Source organism: Maylandia zebra, linkage group LG12, assembly GCF_041146795.1.
Source record: "Maylandia zebra isolate NMK-2024a linkage group LG12, Mzebra_GT3a, whole genome shotgun sequence".
NCBI classification, from domain to species: Eukaryota; Metazoa; Chordata; class Actinopteri; order Cichliformes; family Cichlidae; genus Maylandia; species Maylandia zebra.
Window position 1 is genome coordinate 22,118,071 of NC_135178.1, and position 24,494 is coordinate 22,142,564.

The following is a 24,494-nucleotide window of genomic DNA, read 5'->3' on the forward strand; positions in this document are numbered from 1 at the left end:
CATGAATGTTCAAGATGTTCAATAAAAATGTTAAGTGCGTATATTCTCCCATTTTCTGTTTGCTCATGCAAAATAAAATGCGATTAATATAGAATAAAAATGAATGATATTTAATCCTGATTAATCAAAATTAATCCACAATAACCCTGTGATGAATCTGATTAAAAATTGTAAGCCATGTGGCTCACATAGATAAAAACAGTGGGAAGAAAACATTTCCTTTTAACAATAAGAAACTTCTGAAAAGAGGGGGTGGTAGAACATTCCAGGGAGAAATGCTCCTGCACTGAAAAAATGGGAATTGGGAGGCTTTTGAATTTGCACAAATGAATTTAGTTAATGCTACACAAGCCTTTCATGTTTCTCTTATTTACATGATTAAATAAAGTACTATTTACTTGATTATAAACAATACTGAGACTACTCATTTTTCTTGCATTGATTTAAAGTGACTAAATTAGAATACTAAAACCATTGTAATCATGTTTGACCACAACCGGAAATGATGCAATATATTCAAAGACAACAACTAAATATGATTGGATAATAAGACCTAGAGTCTTATCCAATAAGACAACAACATAATTTAAGGAGAGCGCAATTGACCGCCAGATTCTGGAAGACTGTTTAGCCACATGCAACCTTTGGCACCGAGTCAGGCATACTGAGAAGGTAAGTAATTTAAATACATTTGTTTTAGTTCGGTACGTTTTCACAGAATTGTTGTAGTGCATGCATGCTATATAAAAAGTAGTCTGTAATGCATCTACATGTTGTTTTTACAGTGCTAGCTAAAGTTGGTATTAGCTTTGTGGCTAAAGCTGAAAAATAGTAACAAATTGCACATAGTCGGGAGAAAGCAGCTGTTGTCGGTCAGATATGGAATTTATGCATGTGACAGAGAGCACTGACGTTTTTGATGGCTTAGCAAGTTAAAACGCCACTGAGAGAGCGCAATAGTGTTTGTGTTACTCGTGCTAGCTATGGCTACAGTGGGTAATTAGTCTGGCTGTAACCGTCAGAGTTTAAGAAGCTGGGAGCACAGTGCCATACCTTAATTCTTGCTGAGGACACACACTCAAGTTATAATAAGGATCCTGCCACCTTAGACGTGGGTTTAAGAACCTGTGCCCATAAATGCCAAATCATTTTTCCATTTAGTCATTGTTTTAGGTGTAGTGTCACTTGACTATTCTATCGGTCATGCCCAAATAATACAGCAGATATCTACAAGGAGATAAGTTTGTTCAACAGAGTATGTCTTATTAAGTGATGTATTGTGAATTTTCCAACATTGTCCTAACAAAAATTAGGACCCTTTCCCCCGCTTTTTTTCTACTTTGTGTAGAACATATGTGAGCTGCTTCTCAAAACATTATGTATAAATGAGAGAAAGATTGGTACTTTAAAGAAACCATTGATGCTCTTCTGGACTGGAATATCTTTTTTCAATTAAAATGAATGTTTTTTGTGATGGTGGAATTTTTACCTTTATGATTACAGAAGTCAAAACATCAGATGATGATAGCTTACCATCTAAACTCCCCATCTCTTGGCAAGTCTGAATTAGAGGTCTCAGCTGTATCTGCCTCTCTAGTAGATTTGCTTAAAGAGGAGATAGCTTATTATTATTAGGTACATATTCCCTGACATTCTAGAGGTCAACCTTGCACAGTGTGTGACATTAAAGGGCATAACTTATAGAAATGGAATGGTACTGGCCCAAAGGGCAGCAGGTGGATTGCCAGAATACTGAAAAACCATATCTGCATTGTACCACAGCATATTCTACATTGTCAGAGAGCTTGGTGGCTGGTACAGAGAGCACGACACAGCTTTTGAGCTCAGCCCAGTATCCACAAGAATATACACTCTGTGAACTCCTTGATACTTATCCATTGGTTGGCTATGAGATTGGATCAGTCCACATTGTAACTTTAAAAAGGCATATAGAATTAAAAGGTGTTCATATAAGTGTAATAGCTTCAGTAGCATGTATTTCATTAAATAAATTCTTCTTTTTTTTATGTCTGATCTTTATAACTTTGAGTATTGGGTATGGATAGCTTTATGAAAACTAAACTGAAATGATTCTTTCTGAATGTCTGATATTTAATTCTTTTTTTCCTACAGAGTCCTATGGGGAGTCCTATGGTCCTAAAGACTGTTTTGGCTGACGGAACCTGTCGAAGGCTCGCTCTCTAATGGAGCGCCTGAATCAACTGAGGATCTCATCGTTGAAGTCAAGAGACAGTGTTGTCTTCAGGGCAGTTTCAGACTTCAGTTTATGGATTTCTTGCTTGGGAATGAGTTTCCTAACCTCACCTCAGTTTCAGAAGTAGCAGACAAAGGGACTCTTAAAGCTATTGACATGTCAAAGCCCACCACATGGACATAAAAAAAGAGTAACAGAGTTGGTGAAACTCAAGATGGAAAAGACTTTTTCATACAGAAGACATGAAGTTGTTATGATGCACCAATGGTGGAGGCTTTCATGGCAAGATGGCCTGCTCTAATTGATTTCCATGAGGTAAGGTTTGCCTCATACACGGTGTTCTTGTGGTATTAGCCTAAAATGGTTAAGGCACAGTTGTTATTTGACAGCCCATTTCTTCAGCATGAGTGATTGCAGCCTTCTTCCAGGTATTAAACCTTTGAAGCTCATTCCTCTGTGCTCATGTTTTCAGATCAACGCTGAGTTTAAGAGAATTGCCACCATCCCCCCTCAGACAAAGTTCGTGGCTCAGCTGGATCTCCACTTGGACAACCTGGTGAAGTTGGTCAACAGAAGATGAGAGCTTGGACTAATACTGAAAATAATTGTGGCATAAATGGATAATGTAAGTGATAAAGCCTCAACATTCACTTAACATGATCCTCTTTGGATGAAACTTTACAATTGTGGAAGATTTCAAATGTTTTCCCATGATAAATTCTCTCATTTTGTATTTTTACATCTGCTTGTTTTTTTAACCTTCACTTTGTCAACTTATTATTAATTGCCAGTAAACCTATTATTAATTTGTGTGCCTTTACTTTAAAAACATTTATGTAAAGTACACTAGTAAAACTTAAATGAAGGACAAGGGCTGAATGAAGATGCTAATTACATACATTTCATTTCAGTGTGAAGATGTTGATGCTGAGTGTGTATCTACATGGGTGAAGACGCTGGCTTATCCAGGAGTATGTGGTATGTACTTGTCTTTTTTTTCCTCTTTTTCCGGACTTTCCACAGTGTCATATTACTTACTTGGCATGAAATGACTAACATGGCTTCTTTTTTACAGGGCATGGAAGAACGTGCCATCAGTGAGATTGTTGAAGACACCACTGTTTGAATTTATCTTCTTAAAGAGCAAGCTTCAGCAGATAAACAAGAGTTGTCCTTTCAGGCATCAGGGTGGCGAAGAATTTGGATAATGTAGCATTTGCTGTGATAATGCTATTTGGACTCATGTATGCATTAAACCTTGCCTACCCTGCGGACCTTCGCTACAACTTTGATGTTTTCCAGAAGGTTTTCATGGAACTGGATGGAGCTAAACTCTCTAAAGTTCTTGCTTTAAAAAACCCATCTGTTTCATTGAGAAGTCAAAGACTGCACTTCTGCAATTCTTTGCAGTTTTTCATTTTGTGTTCAGTAACGTTATACTGCTTATGTTTTTATTGCTTTGCCCTCATGTGACTGCAATGCAGGATGATTTTTCCTTTTGGTATCGTGTTGTAAGAAATTTTTACTGACGATTTTTAGCAATATGTTCTAAATCAACCTTAATGTCCTGCTTACATGTTTAAAATGAAGATTAAAATTCATGTAGGTGTTTGGTATTAGTTGTGTAACAATGTCATTTAAGGCTCAACTTAGTTGAAATCTTGTACAGGTAAATACTTGTACAGAAGCTGAAACTGTTGTCAAATAACACACAAGTTATATTTGTGTAAATCTGTTTATTCATAAAAGCGTGTTGCTTTTTTTCAGGTAGTCTTAATTTAGTTTACATTTTCAATTGTGTAATTAATACAAATGTTATATGTAAGAGATGACAGGATCATCTATAAGCACTTTCTTTTATTTGCTGCTAAGGTCAGTTTTTTGTGAAACATTTGCAAATATATTCTCAAACTAACTTTTTCTTTTAGTTATTTCTGCAGGCTATCTTTAAAAATGTGTTAACAAGTTTATATGGATGCGATTTTGGACTTGTTCATGGCAGAATTGCTGCTTTCACTGCTGTTACAGTTTAATAAAGGTGTATTGTTCAGTAGCACTCAGTCTTTGCCTTTTTTGTCAATAATGATCAGTTAATATTTCAATTGAAAAAATTAAGTAGGATTTAAAGCCATAATTTGTCTTGCAAGAACATAATTGTAATTGCAATGTGTTTACATTACGTAATATCATTGCGTACCACTGGCAAATAAAAATAAGTTGGTGTTAAATATTAAAATATATTGACATTATGCAATACATTGATATTATGATAATAGATTAATATTAGTACATCAAACATGATTTTTTAAAGTAATCTGATGTAAATAAAATACTTTGATGTGACAAGCATTAATTACTTGAGGGAAAGTGGAAAATTGGCCCTGGGTGAGGGACCAGACAAAGAGCGATTCATAAGACCCTTATGAAAAGGAAACCGAGGGAACAGTTTACCCTGCCCGGGATAGGGTTACCGGGGCCCCGCCCTGGAGCCAGGCCCGGGGAGGGTGCCCGAGGGCGAGCGTCTGGTGGCCGGGCCTTAGTCCATGGGGCCCGGCCGGGCACAGCCCGAAGAGGAGACATGGGCCCATCCTCCCGCAGGCCCACCACCCGCAGGAGGCGCCATAGGGGTCGGGTGCATTGTGTGCTGGGTGGTGGCCAGGAGCGGAGGCCCTGGCGGACTGACCCCCGGCTGCCAAGACTGGCAATAGGGACATGGAATGTCACCTCTCTGGTGGGGAAGGAGCCTGAGTTAGTGCGTGAGGTTGAGAGGTACCGGCTAGATATAGTCGGGCTCACCTCTACACATGGCTTGGGCTCTGGAACCAGTCTCCTGGAGAGGGGCTGGACTCTGTCTCAGTCTGGAGTTGCCCCTGGTGAGAGACGGCGGGCTGGGGTGGGTATCCTAATATCCCCTCGGCTTGCTGCCGGTGCATTGGGGTTTTTCCCGGTGGACGAGAGGGTTTGTTCCCTGCGCCTTAGGGTCGGGGAACGGGTCCTGACTGTCATCTGCGCTTATGCGCCGAGTGGCAGTTCAGAGTACCCCGCCTTCTTAGAGTCCCTGGGGACTCTAAGAGACTCTGTTGTTCTGCTGGGAGACTTCAATGCTCACGTGGGTAGCGACAGCGAGACCTGGAGGGGCGTGATTGGGAGGAACGGCCTCCCTGATCTGAACCCGAGCGGTGCTCTGTTATTGGACTTCTGTGCTAATCACAGTTTGGCAATAACGAACACCCTGTTCGAACATAAGAGTGTCCATAAGTGCACGTGGCACCAGGACACTCTAGGCCGTAGGTCGATGATCGATTTTGTAATCGTATCAGCAGACCTGCGACCATATGTTCTGGACACTCGGGTAAAGAGAGGGGCTGAGCTGTCAACTGATCACCACCTGGTGGTGAGTTGGATCAGGTGGCGGGGGAGGTCGCTGGACAGACCTGGTGCACCTAAACGCGTAGTGAGGGTGTGCTGGGAACGTCTAGCAGAGGCCCCAGTCCGCGAGATCTTCAACGCACACCTCCGGCAGAGCTTCAACAGCATTCCGAGGGAGACTGGGGACATTGAGTCCGAATGGACCATGTTCAGCGTCTCCATTGCCGAAGCTGCTGCATTGAGCTGCGGCCGCAAGGTGGTTGGTGCCTGCCGTGGTGGTAATCCCCGAACCAAATGGTGGACACCAGAGGTGAAGGGAGCCACCAGGCTGAAGAAGGAGAACTATCGGGCTTGGTTAGCCTGTGGGACTCCGGAGGCAGCCGACAGGTATCGACAGGCCAAGCGGAATGCGGCTCGGGCAGTGGCTGAAGCAAAAACTCGGGTGTGGGAGGAGTTCGGAGAGGCCATGGAAAAAGACTTTCGGACTGCCTCGAAGAGATTCTGGCAAACCGTCAGACGTCTCAGGAGGGGAAAGCGGTGCTCTACCTGCACTGTGAATAGTGCTGGCGGAGCGCTGCTGACGTCGACTGAGAAAATTGTCAGGCGGTGGAAGGAATACTTCGAGGACCTCCTTAATCCCACTGACACGTCTTCCGAGGAGGAAGCAGAGTCTGGGGATGAGGGGAATGACCCGCCAATTTCCGGGGGCGAGGTCACTGAGGCAGTTAAACAACTCCTTGGTGGCAGAGCCCCTGGTGTTGATGAGGTCCGCCCCGAGTTCCTGAAGGCTCTGGACGTTGTAGGGCTGTCCTGGTTGACACGCCTCTGCAATGTTGCGTGGAGATCAGGGGCAGTACCTGTGGACTGACAGATCGGGGTGGTGGTCCCCATCTTTAAGAAAGGGGACCAGAGGGTGTGTTCCAACTACAGGGGGATCACACTCCTCAGCCTCCCTGGGAAAGTCTATGCCAGGGTGCTGGAAAGGAGAGTTCGTCCGTTAGTCGAACCTCGGATACAGGAGGAACAATGCGGTTTTCGTCCTGGTCGCGGAACACTGGACCAGCTCTTTATCCTCTCCAGGATACTTGAGGGTGCATGGGAGTTTGCCCAACCAGTCTACATGTGTTTTGTGGACTTGGAGAAGGCATTCGACCGTGTCCCTCGGGGTGTCCTGTGGGAGGTGTTGCGGGAATATGGGGTGTCTGGCCCATTGCTACGGGCCATTCGATCCCTATACAACCGTTGCAAGAGCTTGGTTCGCATTGCCGGCAATAAGTCGGACTCATTCCTGGTGGGTGATGGGCTCCGCCAGGGCTGCCCTTTGTCTCCGGTTCTGTTCATAATTTTTATGGACAGGATTTCTAGGCGCAGCCAAGTGGCGGAGGGCTTTCGCTTTGGTGGCCTCAGAATCTCATCTCTGATTTTTGCAGATGATGTGGTTCTGTTGGCTTCATCGGGTGAGGGCCTCCAGCTCGCACTGGAACGGTTCGCAGCCGAGTGTGAAGCAGCGGGAATGAGGATCAGCACCTCCAAATCTGAGGCCATGGTTCTCAGCCGGAAAAGGGTGGAGTGCCCACTCCGGGTCGGGGATGAGTTCCTGCCCCAAGTGGAGGAGTTCAAGTATCTCGGGGTCTTGTTCGCGAGTGATGGGAGAAGGGAGCCGGAGATCGACAGATGGATTGGGGCTGCAGCTGCAGTAATGCGGACGCTGCACCGGTCCGTCATGGTGAAGAGGGAGCTGAGTGTAAAAGCGAAGCTCTCAATTTACCGGTCGATCTACGTCCCTACCCTCACCTATGGCCACGAGCTGTGGGTAGTGACCGAAAGAATGAGATCGCGGATACAAGCGGCAGAAATGAGCTTCCTCCGAAGGGTGGCTGGCCTCTCCCTTAGAGATAGGGTGAGAAGTCCGGCCATCCGGGAGGGGCTCAGAGTAGAGCAGCTGCTGCTCCACATCGAAAGGAGCCAGCTGAGGTGGTTCGGGCATCTGACAAGGATGCCCCCTGGGCGCCTCCTGGGTGAGGTGTTCCAGGCATGTCCCACCGGGAGGAGGCCCCGGGGCAGACCCAGGACACGCTGGAGAGATTATATCTCTCGGCTGGCCTGGGAACGCCTTGGTATTCCCCCGGATAAGCTGGAGGAGGTGGCTGGGGAGAGGGAGGTCTGGGCCTTTTTGCTTAGGCTGCTGCCCCCGCGACCCGGCCCCGGACAAAGCGGATGAAGATGGATGGATGGATGGATGAAAGTGGAAAATTAAGTCAGTCATACTTATTCATATTATGTGGGACCGATGTACACAATAAAATCAAGTAAATTGAAAGAACTTTTTTTTTCAGTGTGTAAAACATGTTAAATCAGCCAGCAAAATTCTTTTACGTGGCTTTTACGGGGCGATCGTGGCTCAAGAGTTGGGAGTTCGCCTTGTAATCGGAAGGTTGCTGGTTCGAGCCCCGGCTTGGACAGTCTCGGTCGTTGTGTCCTTGGGCAAGACACCTCACCCGTTGCCTACTGGTGGTGGTCAGAGGGCCCGGTGGCGCCAGTGTCCGGCAGCCTCGCCTCTGTCAGTGCGCCCCAGGGTGGCTGTGGCTACAATGTAGCTTGTAGCCACCAGTGTGTGAATGTGTGCGTGAATGGGTGGATGACTGGATATGTAAAGCGCTTTGGGGTCCTTAGGGACTAGTAAAGCGCTATATAAATACAGGCCATTTACCATTTACATGTAATTAATACCAATTTCCTTTAATATCACTGTTTTCTTTTATTGATCATTTTAATTATTAGTAAATTATTAGAAAAATTAGAGAAAACACTGTTTGAGAGGAACATATTTTTAATGAACTAAGTAATTTTACATATTTTACAACACATGAGTACCATGCAAGCCACAAATAAACAAACATGTACAAATAAATAAAGCGATATGGTCTAACTTGCACAGTGGACACTTTCTACAAAGTATCTCATTAAGTAATATAGACGGTATTTCCTCACCAGCACCCAAGAATATTTGTCTGTCTCACTCACACACACACACACACACACACACACACACACACACACACACACACACACACACACACACATAAATGTACTGTACCAGCACAGTGCTCCGCTTTTGGGTGTGTGTGCATGTGTCAGAGTAATTTCAAGCTAAAAGCATGCAACACACAACTTCTGTTACAGCACAGCTCTTCTACTTTATTCTCACAGTGACACATGGGTTGTAAACATTTCATATAAAGATTGACTGAGGTGCTAAATGAGATGTTGACATAATGTCAATCCTTGCTTTAAATGGAGCGGCCCAGACCTTTGAAAACTATTACAAATTGGGTCGGCCCTTCTATTTCCTGTCAGTGTGGACAGGAGGGATTTATGTGTGCAAACAAAAATGTTAGCAAACAGACGGGATGTTGAAGCATTAACTGAAATAACATGCAGAATTCATGTTTTCTACTCATTTTAGGACTACATGTATAAAGACAAATACTTCATGTGTACTGAATATTGATTAGCAAGTGGCATCCCGTGCCAGAACGCAGATCTAGTGTCTAACACAGACTGCTGCGTTAGCTTCGTTTTACCTACTGTGACATAATTTAATTTGAAAATACTTCAATAAATGTCTTTAAAGTAAATTACATCTCCTGTAAGCTTAGTGTGCCTTCGCCTCATTTTTGTGGCTTTTTTTAGATGGGATGCTAGTACTACTCAAAAACATCACTGTGGCTTTTGAAAATACGCTACTACAATAACCCAGAGTTAATTATCAATACATGATTGTTGTTAATACATGTAAGTTACAAGCCAATAACAAGTACCCTTAAAGGCAATCTATAATATGAGTTGCATGGTAAACAAAAAAGTTGAAGTAAAAGAAAACAAATGGAGAACATAATGAAGTGCTGAGAGTACTGTATTATAGTATAAAGCATTTCCCTTCAGCACACCACAGTACAGTCTCTGCACCACAACCACAGTATTACTGTATATTCGGAACCCTCAGATCTGAATTAGATTTTTCCTGATGTATTGCACCACAGCATCATTCTCTCTGAGTTACATGTTGTTGTAACAGCTCAGCATGTTTTATACTACAGGCTGGCTTCAAATTCAGAGATGCTGTCCTCAAGTACAGCATAACACGGGGAGGAGAAGAAGGGCAGCAGCCAATTATCTCGTCACACAGCAGAGTTCCCCTTGTTGACTCTAAGGGGAGAGATAAGAAGGAAAAGAAATGATTGCAACATATCCACTTTACAGTAAAACATTTACAGTAAAATAATAGCACAAAAACTACATCCAACTTCCATGTCACAGGTCAGTAGTGTAGAGACGTACTACCTCAGACTAACCAGAGGTGGAAGGAACAGTTTATCTTTGAGAAAATGTGGTGTTTTTAAAAAATTCACCTCCCCCAAATTTCTGATTTTGCAAAAACTAGGTTTTATAACACAGGTCAGAAACAACCATGATATTTAATCAAAATACAGAAGCCTAACCCGTTGTGTTTGGATGTTCTACCACATTTCTACCATACTTGAGGTTTTGCATATACTAGCATTGGAATATTTCAATAAATTTCCCCTTGTTTGTCTCTAACAGTAGTTAGAGACAAATCAGTACTTTCTCAAAAGGACCTGGGCAGGTTTAAAAGCTAACAGCCTAGTTGATCATTCTGGGAAGGATCTGCAAGACACGATATGACACATCACAACGCAACACAAACAACACAACACAGTATATTAACTTAGTAATAAAAAAAGAAGAAGAAGTGTATGTGTATTGCACACTGTTATTATTGCACAAACGGTTAAACGGGAGCAGCAGAGTACTTACCACTTACTCTGCTGCTGTGTCCTGCAATTCTGTGTCCAGTCTGGTTTAGCATTAGGTTGAAAGTCAGAAAGCAAAAGTAAGTGACGGATGTTAACTGAGCAACTATACTGTCAGTAGACATGCAAAAGCTGGGGATCAGTAGCCTATATCGACACTTGCACTGACAAATGAATTGATAAAAATAAAAACAAGCACTGGTGCTCAAAGGTGAGAGTATTCAAGGTCAAAGCAATGTACTGCAATGCATGGGGTGTAACAGTTTGCCTCAACATGAGTCAATATTTCAATCATCAAAATGCTTTTTTTTTTTAAATGTGCCTTTGTATTGGATAAGAAGACAGTCAAAGGTTAGTCTCAGCATGAGAAAATTAATGAAGGATTTTCAGGGAGAATTAGACATAACCAACTCATAGAAAGAGGCAGATTAAGTGGTTTACCTCGTGCATGCAAATTTGTTCAAACTCCTCTCCTGGTCATACCTTTGGGCAGAAAAATTTGTAAACATGCCTAAAGCACTTAAGATGACAATCTGCACTGATTGGTTTAAATTTTTAAGGAAATTCAGTGAATTTCCTGAGTAGATTTGCAAAAAACAATTTGTCTCTAAAATGCAATTACAGAAGTAAGAGTATTTGAAGACTTAGATAAATATTCAAACATAGTTGCAACTACAATAATGGTTGTAAAATGCCACATGCACCACACATTAAATATATCGTTGAGGACTTTTATTCTGCACTAGGGGTGTCAAACTCATTTCAGGCTGTGGGCCACAGAACATCCAATTTAACCTAAAGAAGTCAAAATTGCTTAACAACCAAAAAAAAACAAACCAAACCTGTAAATTGTTTCCCTTTCTTTTTATTTAATGAAGTTTAACTACAAATTAATTAAACGATCTAGTTTTAAAAGTGATGATTAGCAACTTGAGGTACCTGAAGAAAAAATAAGTGCAATCAGTTTTTCCAGAAAATCTGGTATACACTAGTAAATCAAAGGAACCCGTCAAAACAGCTCTCTGGTCTTACACATTAACAAACAAAGGCATGAGTACAGAAAAAAATAAATCATACAATTAAAACAGAGTAATATCTTTGTTTTTAAGAAGGCTTTAAAACTTCTGATTTTTTACTGTATCCAATAGGCTGGAGTGGATTCGTTTCAAGGCCAGTTTTGGGAAAAAGTTTGATTGACTTGTTTAGAACAGGAATGTCAGAAACCAACGGGCTTTCGGTTTTCACTAGATGAAAGAAAGGTAAATTTAATTACATAGGGCTGAACACCAGTCAGGTAAGTTTAACACCCAGAAACTTCACAACAATGTATTATGTGCAAGATGTGGTTCGGTTGTGGTTTGTTTCCCCCGAAGTCCTTGGCTAAATGCCATGATCAACCATGATCAACAACCAATGGCATTTATATTAATGACAGGCTGGCTCACCTGACAATGCTGTGAGGTATATGCACATACTCCATAGGAATGATTTCTCCGAGCTCCTGCAGACTATGCACATACTTGATCTTACTGCTGAACTTGGAACTGAAGGAAATAGAAATCAAAAAGAGTTACAGTAAAAAATGGTTTTGCTAAATGCTACATGATAATCCTTTCTAATGAAGATCTCCATGACTTTGACTGCAATTAAATTATAAATGAATCTGAATGAATTTCAATAGCTGGGAGAGTCGTGCAAATAGCAATTACAACTCTGAGACCTTATGAAGGGTCTGGTAATTCCTAGCAAAGTCCGTATGAACCAGGATGGATGAACAATGATGAACATCTTTAGGTTTTTCTTCAGTCTGCGGGACAAAACAGTCAGGAATTACACAAAAGAGGAGTACAATTGCACTGATGACTATAGCTTATCATTGATATCTACTGATACAATGCTTTTCAGACCGGAGTCACAAAGCGTTTTAAAGAAAGTAATCTAAGATTATACAAAATACAAGAAAACAAAGACAAAACAAACATTTTGAAAGAAGAAAATGGAGTACATTAGCAACAGGATTAACAGCAGGAAGATCAGACTGTTTCTTTCACATTTGCGCAGCGTTTTACATTTTTTCTTTTGCTGTTTCTTTTAATGGCCGGAACACGAAAAGAGAGAAAAGCCATGTTCTGCAATAATAAATCATATTACTCACATGCGGGTTTGCTCAGAGAGCCTCCTTATTATATAAAGTTTATTTACACTACTGAACTTATAGTCCACCATTTTATTTGAGTTTGAAATATTTGCATCAACAAAGCTACCTTCTTACAACATTTAGATTTGGGAATGAAAACTGCATTCTCCTTAGAGTATACACAACTAGAAATACCGTAGAGCAGGGGTGGCCAACACCAGGCCTCGAGAGCCGGTGTCCTGCAGGTTTTAGATATCACCCTGGGTCATTACCAGGCCTCTGGAGAACTTCAAGAAATGTTGAGGAGGTAATTTAACCACTGAAATCAGCTGTGATGGATCAAAGATACATCTAAAACCTACAGGACACCGGCTCTCGAGGCCTGGACCGCTCGAGATTCACGTGAACACGCAGAATCTCGAGGCATGGACGGAGAATCGTTGGCTGTCACCCCCAATGGTTACGTCACCAAATCATAGCCAGTGCATTTCCAGATTGGAAAACCTCCACGTTCAATATAATTATACAGAACTAAACTGATTACAGCACATAGGTTATTTCAATATGGGAAATATTAAAGTAGTGGCTGTTTTGCAGCAGTGAACTTTCATGGTTTACAGCCAACTACCTAATCACACTAAACTACTTGGTCCTTACATCTATGACTGCATTTTTTGTCGTTTTCATTTTTCTTTTATAATACGTTTATTGTCAAGACAGATAACAAAAGAAACCAGAAAAGGTAGATTATAAAAAAACCCCTCTAACATCTATTCGACATGACTTTGGCTTAAAAAGGCTTTTAAAATGTTGTTAAAAAGGCTTTTAAAAATGTTTTTGTCTGTGTGTGTGGTTTGTTTTGGTTTCGCTATGATCGAAAATGTCCAAGCTTGAGTAGTGCGCTGCCAAAGTGTAAAGGTTAATGACGCCAGAAAAATGGTTGCTGCACTGCGGGGATTTTAAACTAAACTACACTAAACCAGACTGAATTGAAGTTTCAATTTAATCAGTTCACTATATTTTAAAGGTGTTTTTTAGGGTCAAGTGAGTTTTTTTTTTTTAGAAATCATAATACACACTATCAATGAAAACTTAACATGCATATAATCTGTAATGAAATCACATGGTACATATACTACGGCATTACATTTGCAATAAACATATCTGTGTTAATATTACCTTCTGTCTATCATTTGGTAGCACCGTTTCATCCAGGTAAAACCAGGCATTCTCCTGCGAGGTGTGGCACCATTTAGATATACAATTATGTAATCCTCAGCCACCATTAATTCCAGTGTACTTATCACATATCTACAAAGAGAAGGAGAACAAAATACAGTGGATTAGACATGTTTATTTATTTTAGACATTGTGACTGTAGCAAAGTTTTCTTTTCGTCACTTCAATGACATGTGAGAAGCTTTGGTTAAGAGATGAAACACGGGCGTGATGTACATAAAAACAGAGCTACACACAGAGAGCAGCGGCAGAAAGACACGCCAGCGTACGCTAACCCAGAAGCACGGTCATTTTTGAATGTACTTACAGAAAAAGGTTTTCCATGACATAATTGTAATTGTCACAGTTGCTCTCTGGTAGGAAACATGCAGCAAACACAATGATGGCTTTCTGTTCAGCGTAATAACCTGAAACATGAGAGACACAAACATGACTATCACGTTACATATCAATCATAATACAAATCATTTTTCTAACATTCTTGTCCGGTTTATAACTAATTCAAGGCCTATCAGTTAAAAAAGCAATTACTATTATTATTTTTGTGGTTGACACATGGGTCAATGTGAGTGGGACTTTACCCTCACTATTAAACATTCAGTCCCATCAATAAGAAAGAGTCCTCTACTTAACCCCATCACATATTTATACTTCTCACACTTTATATACTTTTTCAGTCTCAGCCAAACAAGAGTCTAGTCTGACATCTGATAAACTCTGATTACACAGCAAAGTTTTTGGTAATCATCAGAAACCCCAACACACTTTTCTAAACTAGTTTTCATTCTGATTTCAGATCTGATTTTAGTTTTCTTTTCAGTTACATCAACTTTTTAATTATGTGTAATATCAGTTTGCAACGGACTTGCATGCGGTTTTTATTAAACGGCATGCACCAATCAAGTAATTGTTTCAATATTTTCAGTGCGAAGTCAGATAGACACACACTGTGGCATAGATATAATGATCCGCGTCAGTCGGCTACCACTTTTTCTTAGGTTTTTGCTGTCAACAGAAAGACTGATAAAACAACAGCATTTTTTTATCAGTCTTTATCAGTTTTTATCAGTTTTATAGTTTAATTAATTAAATGATATTAAAATGAAGACAGAATCTTTTTTGCCTCCACAGACAAGTAAAACTATGCATTATTAACATTATTTATTAACATCTACACCATCATAACGTCTGTTTTATTCAGCAGAAAAAGTTGTATCAAAGCACAGGGGAAACTTCAGAGAGGGCTGATATTCTCGCTTTTCGTCATTGCAGCACCACACACACACACACACACACACACACACACACACACACACACACACACACACACACACACACACACACACACACACACACACACACACACACACACACTCAGTTTAGTTGTACGATTCAACTAAAAAGATGAGAAACAGCAAGATAACTGCAAGGGAGGCTCATCCAATGCTATCAACTGAAAGCTGTCGTAGCTGTGTTTACGTACCTCCATGAGAAATGACTCTTTTGTAGGGTTCAATGCACTTCATATCAATGCGGTGCTCCTGCTCTCCGATCACCACGCTCCTCCACAGCCTGTTTTCCTCTGCTGCTCTGTGGCCTGGATCTCTTGATGCCGCTCCGCCACCCAAAACGGACTCCTCTGAGTCCCCTGAGGTGACATAAGATCGAATCAAATACATATTAACAGTTTGATTTTAATTTAATAGACAACATATAGTGGAGAGCTGATGGGCCAGTAGTTTTGACACGAGGCTGACAAGCTGTGTCTTTACTTTTTTCACAATTTACCCTTAACTCCTATCTGTAAAAATTGCATGCTGTAAAAAACCTGTAAAATAGTCTTTGTATTTTTTAATTGTGGCTGTTCCAATGAGAATGTGTCTGCTGTCACCATGTTTATTAAGTTCCAGTGAGTCGGCCTCGTCAGGTGTGTCCAACTCATCTAAGTTGACATCCAGGTCATCCCCAGTATCCAAGCCGTCATCCTCTGTATCCAGGGTGTCTTCTGAAAGAAGAGACCCCTCACTGTGGTCCAGGGACACGTTCATTGGTGGAGCTGCCAGCTTTCTTCTTTGATTGGACCCGCCAGATATATCAGCTGAGGAGGGCTGGTCTGTGCAGAGAAAGTCATTTGTTTATAACTTTTTTTTTCCACTTTCATTTTTTGATCATTTAAAGATTATCATATGAACACCTTATGAAAATAAATGTTTTTATTTATTTATTTTAAATCAACAAAAAATTCATTTTAAGGATCTTTGGTAAATCCTCCTAAATGAAGAATCCTTTTGATTAAAATGTCTGTCTGTCCATCCATCTGAATGGGCACTCTCTTCAGGCTGAGAACCATGGTCTTATTGATGGCAATGCTTTGGTTGAAAGTGATTAAATGGCTTTTAGCATTGAGCCAGATACTCTATACTCCTGAAACACCCCAAAAGGATATTGCGTGGGACGCAGTTAAATGCCTTTTCTGAGTCAACAGAACACATAGATTGACGAGGAAGAATGCGGTGCTCATTGTGGGGGTGGAACACTGAACTAGCTCTTAAACGCCTCGACAATATTTGAGTGTGTGAGAAATTTTTTCCCAAGCAGTCTGAGGTTTGACTAACCGACATACTCTCCTCTCTAGTACCACGTCATTTAACAGGTTATAAGTGATTCACCTTGCTGGCACAGAATACCATTTTAAGCCCGTCAAACTTTGTTATTTAAAGAAATGGGGGCAGATTATGTACCTCTGTGACAGGGCTGCTAGTAACAAAGTAATGAAGACATCATTTAAATTGAATGATTCAGTCAGTGTTAAGTGTTAACAAACAAACAGTTCCTGTGAAAATGATGAGGTACAATGAGGGGACTGAAATTAAGTGAAAGTGCAGTGAATGTCCACAGACGTTTTCAGAACTACTGTTTGTCTCCGCAGAAGTAAAATATAAAGAAATGCAATTGTGCACAGTACAATCAAATTTATAGAAAATCACGCAGACAATGCAAACGTTTAACTTTGTGTTTAATTACCTTCTTTGTTTTCCTTGTCATCTGTAGCGTCTTCATTGGATGCCATCTTCATCATCATCCCAGCTGCACCAACTTCCTGTTGGGAGTGTCTGCTCACAGGCTCAGAAATACAATAGTGAGCCACAACATAAATTATCATTGCTACAACCACTGCCACCAGAGGCACAACTACACAAAGTATTGGGCCAAACAAGCCAAATACAATCATCTATATAGTGAAAAGCACTAACTGTTCCCATGACACTGAATCCGAGCGAGTGTAAAATGTGTTTGTTTGACTCAGGACATGAAATAATTTAGAAGTGACAAAGCAGACAGAGAGAAACGCACTCACTGCTTCATTCCCAAGCTGCACGTGTGGGCTGAAGAAACAATGCTGAGCAGTGTTGGAAGCTCCCCCCTCCCTAAACTAAAGCCCCTCTAACAGACCCTGATTTGAATAAGGCCTCTAACAATAGAGAGAAGCAACATAGAGAGAGCACTTACATATGATTATATGCACAGATGTGCAAAAGGTTTTCTTTTTCCCTTTAAAAAAACCTCCATCTTATGGGCTTCTACCTTTCTCTCAACCTGTCTTCTCTGAACACGAGTGGCTGAACCTCTCTCCCCACTATCAAGTCACATGACCACTTGATTATTGAAAAGCCTATTGTGCGTGTATGGAAACTCACAGGCACACAAACCAAATGAAAGACAGGGGAGAGCTGTGTATCCCAAAGAGGCCGCACATTATCAGAATTACAAAGTGGAGCAAAACACAAACCATTATGAAAAATCTGACCTGCAATAATCACACACATACTCAAATGAACAGGATGCATGCACAGCCACATGTGAAACACATGCATACAACCTAGAGACTGATTACACAACTTGACTTTTGTTTTTTTAAAAACATCACATCAAAAACCCTTGCAGGTATATTTATCTACATATTCACTACTATATGTACATAAAGGACTATATTTTGCTAACTGTACATTAGAAATGACCCCATTTCTGCTTATATAATCATTTTTTTAAATGTATAAAAATCTATAATATGGTGCAGTCCCTCTTTACATTGGAACTATTATGCTTTCCGTCCTATGGATAATACAATGCAATGTCCTTGATCCTTGTAATGCCTTATACAAGTGCAGTGGAGTCAGATTTGGGTTCTACGTAGTAAACAAAATTTGAGACCACTGGACCATTTTCATTTTCCAGTTCTTATGGGTTTTAGTGCAAAAACACATTTAGCCTAAAACATGAGTAAAGAGAATGATGAGAAGAATATGAGCCTTGCTGCTTTGACCACTAAAAAAAGAACTACAAGATTGATCTATGCTGCCACCTTGTGGCAGCATAGATCAATAAAACAACATTGCATGTGATTTTTTTCTAGTCTGTTTAAAAAGACCAGTGATAGAAAATCTTTACTAAGCAAGGGGTAGACATAAGAAGGGTCTGACTCTTAGCTAATGAAAGTAGTACAGCTTAAATTCCAGAAAAGAGTAAAAACTGAGGTTTTACACAGTGAATAACCTGCTGTGCTGACTGAGTCTATATAAATGAAAGCTCACCTTGACAGGGGAAAATGAACATATCCCTCCAGCACATACCGTGCATGATCCTCTGTCTCAGTGTGGACATCTGATTGATAGAAAGGCTTCCCTTCAGACTGATAATGAGCATGGTCTGACTGAGACTCATACTGACCCTGGCTGTTAGCTGGATATTGAGAGTATTGGAAGTCAGAAGTGCACAAAGAAGTGGAGGCAACTATATACTGACTTTCAGCTGTGTCCTGACACCTGAAGTGTGTGTCACTCAAGTGGTTTGGAGATTTATCTCCAGCTTCAAAACAGTTCTCAGTCTGCTCGTATCTGTATTTTGTAGCCGTGGCATCAGTTGTAAACTCGGCATAGACGTCAGTGGCATCCTGCTGTCGGCTGGATTTGCTCTCTACAAAGGCTGGATAGGTGCACTGGTTTTCAGTTCTTTGATCGATGTGATGATAGTTATAGCCATACTGGGTTTGACCCTGAGTTGTGTTCTGTTGTCCGGACCACTGGTATGTAGCATTTTCTTGAGCAGGGTGGGACGACACTTGTGATGTTATGTCTTGGTGTCTTCTTTTAAAGGAAAAAGGGGATAATTGAAGAGAGAGTGGAAAAATATTCAGAATTAATACACACAGAGTCACAGTTATACTTTTTTATCTCTACAATGTTTTTAGTCTGTCCATTCATAAACCAAACACCTAAAAAGTGGAGTGATAATATATCATTAAGAAAATTTGGGGCCCTTGAAGGCTACATTACCCTTTTTTTGTTTGTTTATTTTTCTCTAAACGTGCAAAGACACAAATGCATGTTCATGGGTACCAGGGTGACAAGATTTAAAATTCAGCCATTTTTCTACCAATCAACAGGTGGCGGTAATGTGCCAAAAAACACAAATATGTCTCTGGAAAAGGAAGGAAGCAAAGATGACAATAAAAACTATAGAATAAGCAGAGAAAAATCCAGTTGTTCTTTTTTTAAGATGTATATTTGCATACATTGATTAGCGCTTAAGGACATTTACATTGTGTTTTGTGAAACTAAACCTAACCCAACAGGACTATTTCATCAGTGTTTAAAATCAGCAATAAAGAGAATGAAATAAAATGTCTTCAACATTGTAGGCCAAAGATATATTTGTAATTCTCTGAAATACAGAACAGGCTCCACTTCATAGACAGTATATTCTATTGATTTATTTACTAAAGAAATATTGAAGCTAAAGGTACCAGTGCATGAATGAACACACGCACACACACACACACGCACAATGCCAACACCTTGCAAGAGAGCTAAGGGAGCTGTTTCCATTAGCTGTGGTGGGTCTGCAGCTGTAATGAGGCAGGTAATGCATATCTAATGAGGCATAAACAGATTTATAAACACACTCAAAAACACACAGAGCTGCAGATCAAACCAGGCTGCTAAACACATGAGATATGCATCCATTCACACGCAAGGCTTGCTTCTTTCTCACTCACACTCACATATTATAAACAAACATAGTCCCTTCAGGCTCTTATCCTCTGTCAGTCACTCATCCTTCCATCCGTCCATACACACACCAGACTCTGGTGCTTAGGTGTTCCTTCTGGCTCGTGAGTTCAGTTATGTTCAGTTATCTAAAAGACTTCATTGAGAAAACTTTTGAAACTAAAAGAATTAAGGCAAAGTGAAAGGAAGGAGGGCTGCCTGTGTGTGAGTTGCGTGTGTGTGAATGAGAGAGAGATACAGGTCGGTGTGCGCAGGCATTTTCATTTATTTGCCGTTAGCAGCCTGAGAATAGAAAAGTCTATCAAGTAAAGAAGACAGAGTGCTGCAGAATTACTTCTATATCTTCTCTACTCAACACAAATGAAGTCACCACTAACTCCGGAGTATTTGGAAAGCATATGCATTTGGATTGTGTTTCTTACCTTAAATCAGGTAAATAATTATCTTGTGAAGCTCCAGTGTCTCCAGGCTGTTGTCCAATAGACCATTTATCCCAATCTTCAGTCCTTATAGGTCGTCCATCACGGTAATCCACTCTGCTCAGTGGAAACCCATCTCTCTTTGGCTCATGTGTTTGTAATCCTGCTTGCTGAAATGAAGACCCTCCAATTAAGTCATCACTAAAGCTCAGCAGGTCTGAAGATGCAAACTCTTGTCTTTCTTCCCTCTCTCTTTGCACTTCTGAAGTCCATTTTGGAAGGACAGCATTCTCTAGTGTGTTGGTTTCCTCATCCTGCTCCTCAACGTCATTTTCCTCTTCCATTAAATCTCCAGAAAATGGTAATCCTAGTCTTTTGTCAATGCAAACACTTGTTTCATTTACTGGGGTGCCAATCAGAGAGCTGGCATGAGAGGCCGAACTGTTGGTAAGCACAGGGGATTGTGGCTCCGACGTGGTTTGGGACGTGTCCTTTCTCCTTAACTGAGCCCCCCAGACTTGGAAGTCACCCAAGGAAGCAGGACATGGAGAAGGAGCGGGTGGCGTCTCCCCGCCTTCGTCTGAATCTTCCATTGAGATCTGTGAGTGGACATAAACCTCCTCTCTGGTTTTCAAGAAGTGATCTGATGGATATCTTAATGATGGAGACACACTGCGGGGCACAATGCTTGACTCACTGTCATAATTTCCCTCTGACTGACTGGAGCTTGTTGGTCTTGAATCAGACTGATGAAAAGCTTCCGAGTCATTTTTCGATTGGCTGGGACTGATAATTTCTGGAACCACGTGACAGTCAGTTGCACTATCATGAGTTGCTTCGTAGGGAGTTGATTCGACAGGTTGATTTTGGTCTGCATTGGGAGCACTGTCAGTTCCTCTGACTTGGTGTAACTTACTTGGCAGTGTTTCTTTGTTATAATTTTGTTTTGCAGCTTGGGCCTGACGTTGCAGTACCGAGGCTGCATATGACAGCATGCTAAATGTCTCCAGGGACTTTTTTGTTGCCTTTGATTGCCTTTCACTCCGTTTAGGTCTGTCAAGGCACTCTCTTGTAGCTTCTTTTACCGTGCCAGATACGATGATGTATTCCATTTCTAGGCCAAGTTCATCTGGACTATCTGTGCAACCACTGTCTGGGTTTTCCATTAGGTCCTTCTCTCCACCAGGACTGGAGCTCAGAGATACAGTTTCTGTTGTTTTTCCATCTACATGTCTTCTGCTCCCATCTGTAGCTCCCACCTGACTTTCTGTGGCATGCTCACCTTCATTGGTCGTCACATAGGCTGGGAATAATGTTTGGTCAGCCTGGATTTGTGGTTCAGCAGCTTCCTCTGGATACTGTGAAATTTGCCGAGTGCCAGTGGAGCAGTTGACCAGAAGAAATGGGGAATGATCTCTGGGTTGCTCTATCCACTCAGTCTCCTCTGATCCTTCTCTGCTTCGGCCACCCATCTCACTGGCTGCCTCAAACAGAAACACTTGGTCGTCTGGCTGTTCTTTATTTGTGATATCTACTCTCTGATCTGTCAGAATGGGTTTGCTCACAGCTATAAAAGGGCTAGACTGCTCCTCAAGCTGTATCATGTCTGCTACAGGGCAGCCAGAGGTGTCAGGGGAGGATGCCAGGCTCCATGTACCTGCTCCTACGTTGTCATATTCAGAGGTGGAGGTCACCATGCCACAGATGGGTAACTGCCACACGTCAGTGCCCTCATAGGTGGATGTGTCATCGTCATCATCTGCAGAGTTCTTGCAACTCTGAGCACCTTGTACATCGATGCCTTCTGTTTCTTCACTCTGCATTGTGCCCTCTGCAGCCTCGATGACTATTTTCACAACTTCAGGCGTCTGCTTAAATGCTTCACATGGATCACTCTTCTCTTCTAAATTGTCTTCTTCTTCCTTTTTGTTGGCATGTGTCCCAACAGTGTCAGTGGCATCCACTGAATCCATGTGACTAAGGTCCTTTCCATTTTCAGGTGCTTCTGGAGTCGTCATTGCGGAAGAGCTGTCTTCCTGTATGGTGGTGTTCCACATCTCCATTCCACCATCTGAGTATCCCAGTGGATTTTCTACAGATGTTCCACCCTTGATATTGGTGTTCAGTCCACAGAAAGAACCAGAGTTTTGAGATAAGTTCTCAGGGGTTGTGAGAGGTGATAAACTGTCATCCCGGATTGTCATATTCCACATATCCAGCGATTCGGGGTAAGACGTGGTGGTCCCGCTATCAGATTTAAGAAATCCTTTCTGTGCAGAGTACGTCCAGAAGTCTAAAAGCTCCATCTGTTGCTCCCTTTTTTTTCTGTGGACCCCCTCGTCCTCTTCTTTAGATGTGTCCGGTGTTAAAGTGTTCAGGATTGTTTTCTTTGTGGCCAAAGCTGCTCTTTCTTGTGCTCCAATAATAGCAGGTTTGCCTCTTCCAGTTAAGTCTTCCTCTGGTGGCGTCAGTTGGAGATCATCCAAAGTAATAGGTTTCCACTCATCCTTCCAGTTTTCATAGCATTCAGTCTGCTCTGTGATCAAACTAAGCTGAGGTTCAAGACTTTTCCCTTTGTGGTGGGAATTCTCTGACTTTAAGATCTCTTGTCTGCTTTCCTTTTCTGTCATGTTACCCACTAAGTCTTTGCCTCCAACTTCTTCTAAAATATTAGGTGGGCTCTCAGAATCTTTGGGTCTATTCCACATGTTATTATCACTTGAGGACAATGCTCCTTGTGTGTCAAAGCCCAGTTCATCCCAGGTCTCCGACAAAGAAGATGACACACTGTCTTTATGCTGTAGGCAATTGATCCTTTCAACAACATCTTCTGGAAAGAACCTGACGCCACAACTGCTGGGTGGGCGGCTACCAACCAGGCTGTTGACCGGGGTTGGAGGGACCACGGTGTCAATCATCTCGTTCCCATGGCTTGAACCGCGGCGATCAATTGAACAATTTCCACTTTCCAGACCTCCCACTGAGTTGGGAGCAGAGAAATCAAGAAAGCTTAGCTCATCGAGCTCTGACAGACTAGAGCTCCCTGCTCTTCTTTCATCTTCATATCCTGTTTCTCCAGAATTTGCCACTTCTCCTCCTACTGGCGTAGACTGGTCACTGCTATGCAGCGGGTCAAAATGAAACAGGTCAAAGTTATCGCTCCTGTGTCTGCTCGAGCGATGTTTCTTCCTCTCTGGTGGGACAGGAGGGGAAAGAGATAACAACCCCAAAGGAGAGGGGTTTCTCAGAAAGAGTCCTCCTGGCCCTGCTGCTGGACCACCACCAGCTATCACCTCACCCACCGGACTGTCATCACTAAGGAAAATCGAACTCTCTTTGGAGGAGCGGCTGCTACGAATGGTGGTCATTCCGCTGTCAGGGCTCACTAGCTCCCCACCGACATTGACTCCTGCACCTCCTGCGTCCTCTTCACCATCTCCCATTACCCTGTTTGCAGGAGATAAAACAAAAGTATGAGTGAACATAATGTTTTCTCTAAAAACTGTAGACATTCAGACATTCTACCTTGCTATTGCCACTGTGTCGCCATTGCCTCCTTCTGCTCTCTCTATATCAGAACCATCCATGTCATTGATGCCAGACGATCCCTGGGAGAACTCCACACTGCCTGCTACTCCGTCTGTGGAAGAAGTCCTACTGCTGGGGTGGCAGGCTAAAACAGAACTACGCCGGTCGACAAAGTCCTTAAGGATGCCCTGGATCTCCTCCGCGAGCAGTGGTGGACAACCAGAGGATGCAGAGGTGTTCAGTGGAATATGATAAACCTGAAGACTCTCCAGAGCCTCCAGTTCACCAGAAAGAGACCAGCTGGAGGATTCTTCAAGCTCGGAGCAGATCTGCAATGAGAAGCTTGTTTAAATATACCACCTAATCCTTATTTGATTTAGTTCATCTTTTTGAATGGTTTGATTACTAGAGTGAGGCCATATCTTACATATCTGTCTAGTTTCTAGAACAAGCAGTTTGACTACTATGCTTTTCAGTGTTGCTGTTGTATGAAGGAGTATTAGGGCCACATTAAGAAAAAAAAGCATTATTAAAGCATTATTGGTCCTTCTGACCAGATGCAGTTTTAAGCACCCTTATACTTACCCACGCTGTGTTTATGTGCTAAAAGAGAAATCATTTCCTTACAACTAAAGCCGAGTCATTAAATCTTCTACACAAGGCATTTTGTAGAGGGTATAGGAG

At 41.8% G+C, this 24,494-nt stretch overlaps 1 protein-coding gene across 5 annotated transcripts in view; it reads right to left on the reverse strand.

Moving 5' to 3' along the window:
• Nucleotides 1–8,409: 8,409 nt before the first annotated feature.
• LOC101477260 (uncharacterized) overlaps nt 8,410–24,494 on the reverse strand; it is a 39,247-nt gene continuing 23,162 nt past the window's right edge. For 2 of the 5 annotated variants that reach the window (XM_004547328.5, XM_004547325.5), the window contains exons 8-20: nt 23,808–24,139; nt 20,286–23,729; nt 18,388–18,939; nt 16,820–16,908; nt 15,687–15,908; nt 15,279–15,443; nt 14,103–14,202; nt 13,736–13,867; nt 12,140–12,226; nt 11,865–11,963; nt 10,861–10,902; nt 10,424–10,463; nt 8,410–9,793 (exon numbers count right to left, since the gene is read on the reverse strand). In XM_004547328.5, coding sequence (XP_004547385.2) covers nt 10,427–10,463; nt 10,861–10,902; nt 11,865–11,963; nt 12,140–12,226; nt 13,736–13,867; nt 14,103–14,202; nt 15,279–15,443; nt 15,687–15,908; nt 16,820–16,908; nt 18,388–18,939; nt 20,286–23,729; nt 23,808–24,139 — 5,301 coding nt within the window. In that variant the 3' untranslated portion in view covers nt 8,410–9,793; nt 10,424–10,426. The remainder of the gene's footprint in view (nt 9,794–10,423; nt 10,464–10,860; nt 10,903–11,864; nt 11,964–12,139; nt 12,227–13,735; nt 13,868–14,102; nt 14,203–15,278; nt 15,444–15,686; nt 15,909–16,819; nt 16,909–18,387; nt 18,940–20,285; nt 23,730–23,807; nt 24,140–24,494) is intronic. The other 3 variants (XM_004547329.3, XM_004547327.5, XM_004547330.3) reach the window with 3 other exon arrangements.